The sequence below is a fragment of the Anarrhichthys ocellatus genome, unplaced genomic scaffold (assembly GCF_004355925.1).
Source record: "Anarrhichthys ocellatus isolate YVR2014 unplaced genomic scaffold, GSC_Weel_1.0 scaffold1616, whole genome shotgun sequence".
NCBI classification, from domain to species: Eukaryota; Metazoa; Chordata; class Actinopteri; order Perciformes; family Anarhichadidae; genus Anarrhichthys; species Anarrhichthys ocellatus.
Window position 1 is genome coordinate 1,353 of NW_022281590.1, and position 8,966 is coordinate 10,318.

Genomic DNA, 8,966 nt, shown 5'->3' on the forward strand with positions numbered 1-8,966 from the left:
CTGTCCTCCGGTCTTCAACTTATGTTTCATTTTGTTTCGTCATCTTTTTTTCTTTTGCGACGCTTCAAACTGTTCGGGTCTGTGCGGGAATTATTGGGGATGGGGACGGAGGAAAAGCGTAAAGGATTTTAGATGATGTGCCCCAATTTAAACATTTGATCTCCTTCACTGTAATGCGAGTTAAATGCAAAAAAAATGGCAATCATCAAATGTATGGCAAATAATGTATACCTTTTACATTCTGGCCAGTAGCTGCTGAACGCTAAACTCCCGCTTTATACACCAAATATGTGTTTTGGTTACAGTTTGTTAACTTTTGAAGAACAAGATGAATCAGTGTTCCAGAGAATGTCTGACTACGATCCTTCCTCCTCCTCCTCATCAGTGCACAGTCCCTCACTCAGGGGTCCTTTCTAAACGGGAGACCCAGAGTCTCAAGCTGCTCCGTGCTGCTTTGCTTTGTTAGAGAAGTTGTTACAAAGTTTTCTTTTTTTGAACATGGTTACCATTTGGTGTTACTAAACTGACCTGCTGATCAGAACACATTTGGCCTATTATCAAACTGTTTCTTTTTGTTACTGTTTCAGCAGGAAAGGCTCATTGTTGTTTCCTTGTGAGTTTGTATTCTCAGTTTCGTGTTCTTGCCAAAAATCATTCTCTGTTCTGTGATAAGTAGATGCATCTAAATCAAAATGCTTCTAACCTCAAAGGCATGAATGTAAAGAACTCAAATCTCTAGAACAAAGAATAAAACATTTGTTCTACCGTTCTTTTCCCCCGGTATTTTATTCACCTCTTGAATATTGTGAAATAGATTTATTTATTTGTAGATGCTTCATGAGAGAAGTCACAGGCTGAAATAAAACATCTTAATTATTTAAAGATTACAGTGAATAAAAAAATAAGAAGGTAAATCTCATCACAGCTGACCCAAAGTGCAGAGCACAAACAGCAGATCATATGTGGATGCTGCCATCATGTGGCTGAGAATCAGATCACACGACTTTTATATTCTCAATAACAGCCTGATTATTATTTTATTCAAATAATTAAATTGCAGTGCTGCAGGTATAACCGTAAACCCTGACATCATGCACTGCTTCCTCATTATTAATTGGAGAATCGTAAAAGTGAGCGTCAGTCAGCCTCCTGCTGTCTGTAATGACGGCGTGGCCTTCAGAAACCACCTCCCACTCCACTCTGTGACAAAGGACACCACCGCAGGACGAGTCTGACGAGCACCGGCTGAAAAGTGTGGCAGCAGCAAGGTGTGCCAGTTTCTCTCAGCAGTCATGAATGTAAGTATGATATCTTCTAGTTGTGAGCCTCTTGTAGCATGTTACATTGAAGATCTATGGTACCATTACGTTGTCTTTTCTTTACTGATTCACAGGGAGGTTGTTACAGAGCAGGAATATCTCCGCTTAGCTACATGTGTAAAGTCTTGTGTAGATGTAATGAGGCGATAAGTCATTTTAACTAGAAACAAAAATCGTAAGGAAGTCTGGTTTTAGAACAAACATTTCTACCAATTTCTAGATTTCTGCGTGAGCTCGTGTTTCTCTCTCGTCCTGCCAGGAATCCTTTGAAAGAGCAGTAGAGGAGGTGAAGGTGCTGGACAAAAGACCCGGCTACGGAGTGCTGGGAGAAGTATATGGCTTATACAAGCAGGCCACGGTCGGCGATGTTAACATAGGTGAGTCTCTGCAGTCCTTTTTGTTGAGGTTTCTAACGTTGTGGAATCCACATGGCGACGCAAAGGAAGGACTCATTCGCTCCGAGTTCGCCAGTTTCTGTGCACAGGATGACTCCCAGCAGGGTGGGGCGAGAAAGAATCAGGTCGAACAAGTTCTGCGTCTTTCTGTCAACGATCCCAGAACTGATACTTTGACACAGACATTTATTTAAAAGAAAAATATATAAAAAAAATAGTATTGAAATGGAAAAAAACATTTTGGGACTGTGTGCACAAAAAACAGGAAGTATTACTTACATGAATATTCAAAAAGAGGATTTTAAAACCCCTGAAACTTAGTTTTCCACTATAAACATTAAATACGCATGGATAAATGAGCAACAAGCTCAACTAATTCTGTGCTACTTCTACTGCATTCAATTTCAGTGACGAATCTTTACCTTTTTACCCCCCTACGTCTATTTGACAGCTTTCGTTACTTAACAGATTGAAATTACAGCTCCAACTCCATCAGTAAAATGCTGCATTAATACACGTCAGTGATATCATATAGAGTAGTGAGGATTTTAGACCCCTATCTGGGAATGTTTTCATTATTTTTATTTAATCCATGAAGAACATTTTCACCTTTTTCTTTGTTTAACTTTTATCTCCCAATATTAACATTTAAATACTATTTTAAAGCCTATAATTGGTGGAATGCAGAATCCTTTATTTACTTATTATTCATTTGTTTGAAACTAGTAAAATTTAAAAAGTAGTAAGAAATAGAATCGGACTATAAAACCCTTCATGTGTACCTTTTGTTTGATTGTAGAATGTAATAATAGCCTGACATGGGTGCAACTTTTGCTGTACTTTTACTTTTGATGATTAAAATAGAATTTAGTTTCAGTTATTTCAGTGTTTGATGGTTTATTTGCTTTGACGTCCACAGAACGTCCAGGGTTTTTTGACCTCGCAGGACGAGGAAAATGGGACGCATGGAAAGAACGGAAGGGTCAGATTTATTGAACTTTAATATGGAAATGGTTAAAACCGATTAATTTTTTTGCAAAAACCGACTGATTTGCTTTTTAACCGACAGGTCTGTCCAAAGAAGAAGCAATGGCCGCCTATATTGACCTGGTGGAGGACCTGAAGAAGAGATTTGGGTTCTCTCAAATGATGTAGCCTTTTCAATGTCGCATCTTGTTCTCAGTGGAAACTTAACATTGGACTCTTTGATACTTTATTACTGTGTAAGACATGATTGGGTTTAAATGCGAGACAGCAGTCTGGAGTACTTTCTGCTACTCTAAATTGGTTAAAAACAAAAAAAGTGTGTAAAGGAGTAGCAACATTTTGTGAGATGACACTGATTTGCTTTCCTGCTGAGAGCAGGAGAAAAAAAACAGCTAGCCTTCATGCTAAGCTAAGCTAATCGCCCGCTGGCTGTAGCTTCATATTTAGCTTACAGACATTAAAGAGGGGTATCAATCTTCTCGTCTAACTCTCAGCAATAACGTGAAAAGATGTGTTTCCTAAAATGTCTAACTAATCCTTTTGAGTGGGACTACAATGTACGTTTACGGATAAAACCGGTTTAAATAAAGAGCATCTGTTCACAGGACTGGCTATCAATAATAACGCCTATTTCTTTGGACCTCAGACTACACATTACAAATATAGACAATAGAAACCCCTTGAGTTTGAAAGACATTCATGAAAAGATGCTGTTGAGTTGCATTATGGGAATTGTAGGATTAAGTGAGTTTTTGGAGCTTTAACCATACTGGGGACAAAAGGGCAGGATCTATTGGTCGATACTTACTTAATCAATTTGAACAATTATTTTTTTTATATAATCCGTATCATTCAAGTCCCCAGAACTTCATGGTGAAATACTAAATGAATGCAGTGCCCCTTTAATTTGTTTTTCCCAATTGTCTATCTGTTACTTTTGGACATTTACTAATCATTTCCACATTAATCTTGTGACAGTATTCATTATAATCGCTACAACCAAGTAGTCTAAGCTCTCCAGCTATTTCACATCCTGATGTCGTCAAATAAAAGAAACTCTAGAGATTAGAAAAATATGCATTTGACAGTATTAAACATTCAAGCTGCAGGTGTGCACTATTTGGCCCTCAGCAAGGATCCATTATGTATCGATGAGGAAATGAGCCACTTGAGTCACATCTCCACTGTATCCACAGGGAGTCCACTGGTTGTCGGGCTTCCCGGAGAGCAGGGCAGCAGGGACACCTGTGTGTGGGGGGACCCGCTGTTGCTGATGGAGCCGTGATGCTGCCGGCGCCGGCTGGGGAGGTGCTGAGACAGCCGCCACCTCCGCCACCTCCTCTGGAACTCCTGCTGCACCTGGAAAATGTGCGCATCGCGTTCAATCCCAAATTTGCTTCACACTTTAACTTTGGAGCTTTCTGTTTTTTGACGCCGACTGGTTCTTACCTCTCCGTTCATGAAGCAGTAGAGCACGGCGACCACAAAACCCTTTGGTGATGGGAAGAGAGAGAGGTCAGTGAGTGTAGGGTTGATCGGACGCTCTCTTTCTCATACATGCGACGGATTTACCTGTGTGGAGGACAGAGCGAGCTCGGCAAACGTCCATATCTTAAACACTGAGCTGCTGACTTCAACGGGCAAGAAAACAAACAGGATGTAATGCAGACCGAACAGAGCCACCAGAAAGAATGTGGATTTGATCAGCCTCCTGGTGAAAGAAAAGGGGAAAGTTTTAAACTAACAATAAAAAATAGACTTTCCCAGGCATTTACTTCTTGTATAGTTCCCTTGTATTTGCAGCTCTGTGTACTTTTACTGGGATTAGCAAATAGCAAAAGTCTTTATCTCATTCTTTTATATAAAATATATTCCCATCCCTCAAAGACACTTCTTTTTCATATGTAAACCACTGCCGACTTCAAATTTACAAAACAGATATGCAGTAGTAGTATTGATCTCTACTCACTTATACTGGCAGAATTCATTCCTCTGTGCATCTTGCATACGGAGTTTGTTCACCAGTATCCTCAAAATGCCCAAGAAAAAGACGAGATTCATCTGAAATGATTAAAGCACCGTTGTTATGCCATTTTGTCCTGCAAATAGTTAGACATTTTGGGAAATTTGCTTTCTTGCCAAGAGCTAGACGAGAAGATTGATACCACTCATGTATGCTGAATATGTAGCTAGCGCCAGCAACCAGTTAGCTTAGCATAAAGATTGGAAATGGGGAAAACGCTAAGCTAACCAGCTGCTGGCTGTTTTCTTCTAACTTAGCATGTGAGTGGTATCAATCATCGTCTAACTCTTGGCGAGAACGTGAACACGTGTGTCTCTGAATATGTCAAACAACTTTTAATGATTTAAAGTAAAACAAAATAAAGGTTTTACAGATATAGTCAGAAGGACTGGCACTCGAAGTATCCACCAAATCCATTCATGTCTCCTGGTTTCCCAGCAGCTATGGCAATAAAAATAAGAAATAATTTTATCATACACTTATAAACATAGATAATCTCGTAACTGCAAATGATCTAGTGAAACACTTGTTTAACCCTCATACCCTTCGTCTTCATAGAAATACTTGGCACATCCCCAGGAGACAATGACAATCAAAGGTAAGCCTGTGGGATGGAAATAGATCTCGAGTCAATCTAAAAAGACAAAGAGTCGGTATTTGTAAAGAGAGAGGGGGCGCACTTGATTTCTGTTAACGTGTTCTACCTACCCCAGCTTAGGACGATGTACCAGGCGAGGTGTTTCCTCAGGGAGAAGAAGGAGCGGCTCACCAGGGTGAAGAGGAAGTGACCCTCCGCCAGCAGCCAGCTGTAGTTTGCCAGGATGGAGTAGTTGGAAAACATGAGCGCGACCTTGCACGCCACCTGCCGCACGGGAGAGGTGTGTTAATCATGTGGCAGATTAAAAAGGGGACGACAAGAAAGAGAGTGTCCGTCCGTCCGTCCACACCGGGTAGTAGTCACAGTGGTAGAGCTCTTCATCGGTGAATAGCAGAGAGTCTCTGACGAAGATGAAGATGGCTCTCAGGATGAAGGAGACAAACAGCTGGATGTGGATGTGGTTCCTGGTGCAGTGCAGCTTTCTGAAGAGATATTAACAATCCCTGTTTAATCCCTCAGTTTTCAGGGAAGGACCAACCAATGCTTTTCACAAAGAAGTGATTCTCACCTAAACAGGCAGAATATGGTGATGGCGATGGAGAGGGAGATGAGGGAGAGTGTGTACCCGGCCGTGTACATGTTCTTCACATAGGAGAAGTACAAGTGGGCATCTGAGGACTGGACAAGGGGAAGGAGAGCATCACTTCATCACCCGCATCTAAGACTCGAAAGACCAGTCTCAGGGGCGTCTTGTGCCAAGTTTATTTCAAGAGTTTGGTAAGAAGTGTTTTGGGCTAGAATAAAAACACTTTTTTTGTATGTGCTTTACTTGTTTCTGCTCAAGACTGTTGGTAGTTTAAATGTAATGTTTTTTGTCGGGTAAAAAAAGAAACGAAAATAAAGCTAAATAATCTTTCTTGTGTGTAAAGTGTGACAGAAATAAACTTTGCTGATGTTTTGCTGCAAAAGTTATATAAAGTTATACCTACCCTGTAATACTTAAACACTATATTTTTAGCAGATTTGTAACAGTAGATACTTAAACCTTCTCATTTTGAGCAACACAAGTTAAATTAACTTTAAAAAAAGGGTTTGCTTTTATACATTTGTGGCAGAAAAGTAAGTGGCTCTTCTAGGATATTGGGGACGCTACTCTCTTCCCATTGGCTCACAGACATGAGCGTGAATAGAAATCAGAATTATAGTCATTTAAAAAGGATTTCATAGGTGCTTCATAGGTTTGTATTGGATAAACTACAGGTACTGTGTGCCTTTTAGATACCACCAACCTCTCCAAGAAAGTGGAGCGTCTCATTGAACGTGTAGCCGCATGCGTCTTCATATGGGACGAGCGGGTCTGTCCAGCCACTGGCAGTGCAGTTGCGGTGCACTTTACCTGCAAAATAGCAAGAAAATCTTGTGTCTGTTATTGTTGTCTGAGTATCCTAGGAAAGTATATCTTATGAGGATGTTTTTTTTTTCAGCTGGTCACTGGTGTGTTCACACACTTGGATTTATTGCACAGTAAAAAGCTGCAAAACCATTACTTTTTCCTCTCCAGGTGCTTCAATAAGCATCTGGTTCTTCAGATAGTTTATCATGAAATCCATCATCTTCATCTCCCCACATAAACACTCCTGTTTAATGGCTGAATGTTTGGATGGAGACCCACGAGAAGAGAATAATTAACCAGTTCAATGGGGAATAGATGATGGCTGTCTGTTTGTACATGTGTGGTATCTCACCATCCGAGGTGAAAAACTCCGGACACGGCTGAGAGACAGTTTCCCCAAGAGAAGCAGATGGCCAGCAGTTCAGGTCATCCCACATCCCCTTACAGTGTACGCTGATGTTGTTTTCTTCATGCGTGGAACATAAATCACAACTTTTTATTTATTTATTCATTTAATTAGTTTGGATTCTATACAAATGTGGTGATCGAATTTGATGTTTTAGTTGCAGGATAAAACACCCAAGAAAACACCACATCTGGATTAATCCTGATCCTTCAGTATAAAATGCCTACTGCCTGATGCAAGTTTTGGATTTCAGGGTGCATTGTGTTATGTGACCACGAGGTGTCACTAAAACATTGCATCAAATTGATGTAAGGTTCAAAAAAATCTTAATTGAAAGATTGTATTAATATCAGAGATTTCCTTTTTTAATGGAAAGCGCCAATCTTGATTTATTCAATATTAAAGTATAATTTAACACAATAGGTGTAAAATACACAATTTAGAAACTATTAACTCACCTGTTGCTTTGTGTGACTTATAAAGCAGCAGATCTGCCAAGCACTCTTCCTCCTCTCTCACAAGATTAACATGAGGAAGACACCCTGATGACGATTTCGCCTGTAAATCAGCAGACAATGATGCACTTGCATCTTAAGATGTGTATATAAAATAAACATGCATCTATATTCTCACCTGGGGCAACAGTAGCAATCCAATAAGTCCAACTTTTTTCATTGTGTCTGATGGGTTCCTCTTTCCATCAATACAGGCAGCTACAGCCAAACCTCAAGCCGCATATCTGATTAGAATGAAAAGCAGGCATCGTGCCATGCAGCAGATATATGAGGTCTGAAAATCAAACAGACCTCCTCAGAGTGTCGGTAATTATGCACGGTATTGCTCGGGACCGTCTGGTAAGCGCCTATCAAGGCAGTTATATTAAAATTGCAACTTCCGGTTGTAACTTTCAAAATAACGTCTATTTTCATGTATTGATTGAAAACGGAAATTATATGTAGCAACAGAGGTTTAGTAAATAAATATGTGAATAAATACATTATATCTTTACTGCATATAACTAAGCAAGTAACAACATTGAATACATACACAGTTTGTAGTCTATGCTTTTATTTTGAAGATGGAATGGCTAGCTTCCGGTATTGTTCTGTGTAATTGACGTAGTTTAATGGCAGTAGCAGCCAACAAATCGTTGTCGCCCGGATGTTTGTCCCGCCCACTCAGCACGAGCGCCTCTATGGCAACGGTAGTGTTAGAGAGTGGGGTACTTCCGCTAATCACGAGAGCAGCAGGTGTGTGGCATTAAACTAAAGATGCTTCTGGTACGAAAATAGACGGAGTGTGGCTGCTTTATCTGAACTACTAAATACAACCTATTGTCTAAAGCTTAAGTAAGTTCTAAAGTTCCATTGTTCAAACGTTTTGTCATGAAAGCTGATAAAACTCTTACTAAGAAGCGTTAAGTTAACGCTAGCGTAACTTAGTTAAATTAAGCTAACAGGTAGCATTTAGTTGTTCCCCAGCCTCGTGCTAAAATGTTTTATAATATTTTCCTCATCAGTCTAAACTCAATATCCCTTAATGCCTAGCGTTAGCTCAGGTGCTTCCCGTTTCTCTTAATCACCGTTGAGACGTCTACATCTGGTTTGGAGTCCAATTGAGTCAATTGGACTGAACACTTTTGTCAATGTGATATAGACATTTTTTTCTTTGTTATAAATTTGCTAAATTATTTCTCTTTTTCCTTTTTCATTATGGGGTCTAGAGTGTTGAATGGAAAAATGAATTTAAATGATATTAGTTTTCAGCTGCAACATAATATAATGGAGGGGAAAAATTAAAAGGTGTAACTACTTTATCAATGCACCGTATTGTGGAGGGAATGTG

At 39.8% G+C, this 8,966-nt stretch overlaps 2 protein-coding genes across 2 annotated transcripts; one reads left to right on the forward strand and one right to left on the reverse strand.

Annotated features, from left to right (window-relative positions):
- Positions 1-859: 859 nt before the first annotated feature.
- On the forward strand, positions 860-3,308 carry LOC116377736 (acyl-CoA-binding protein-like). The gene is made up of 4 exons (XM_031839445.1): positions 860-1,298; positions 1,579-1,696; positions 2,634-2,696; positions 2,784-3,308. Exons 1-4 carry the CDS (start codon positions 1,293-1,295, stop codon positions 2,867-2,869), a joined length of 273 nt encoding a protein of 90 aa, XP_031695305.1. The 5' UTR covers positions 860-1,292; the 3' UTR covers positions 2,870-3,308.
- On the reverse strand, positions 1,867-7,907 carry sctr (secretin receptor). The gene is made up of 13 exons (XM_031839444.1): positions 7,755-7,907; positions 7,580-7,679; positions 7,068-7,181; positions 6,612-6,718; positions 5,891-6,000; positions 5,672-5,804; positions 5,433-5,586; positions 5,268-5,328; positions 5,096-5,165; positions 4,671-4,762; positions 4,274-4,412; positions 4,151-4,192; positions 1,867-4,060 (listed from the first exon to the last, which is right to left on the reverse strand). Exons 1-13 carry the CDS (start codon positions 7,794-7,796, stop codon positions 3,875-3,877), a joined length of 1,350 nt encoding a protein of 449 aa, XP_031695304.1. The 5' UTR covers positions 7,797-7,907; the 3' UTR covers positions 1,867-3,874.
- Between the last annotated feature and the right edge of the window lie 1,059 nt (positions 7,908-8,966).

What these genes read in the sequence shown, in the direction of transcription:
- LOC116377736 (XM_031839445.1), top strand. An exon ending in GGTCGGCGATGTTAACATAG is followed by an intron (nt 1,697 to 2,633) that starts GTGAGTCTCTGC and finishes TGACGTCCACAG; the next exon opens with AACGTCCAGGGTTTTTTGAC. An exon ending in CGCATGGAAAGAACGGAAGG is followed by an intron (nt 2,697 to 2,783) that starts GTCAGATTTATT and finishes TTTAACCGACAG; the next exon opens with GTCTGTCCAAAGAAGAAGCA.
- sctr (XM_031839444.1), bottom strand. Translation starts at nt 7,796, where the DNA reads ATGAAAAAAGTTGGACTTATTGGATTGCTACTGTTGCCCCAG. An exon ending in TATTTCTATGAAGACGAAGG is followed by an intron (nt 5,166 to 5,267) that starts GTATGAGGGTTA and finishes TTATTGCCATAG; the next exon opens with CTGCTGGGAAACCAGGAGAC. An exon ending in AATGAATTCTGCCAGTATAA is followed by an intron (nt 4,413 to 4,670) that starts GTGAGTAGAGAT and finishes TTCTTTCACCAG; the next exon opens with GAGGCTGATCAAATCCACAT.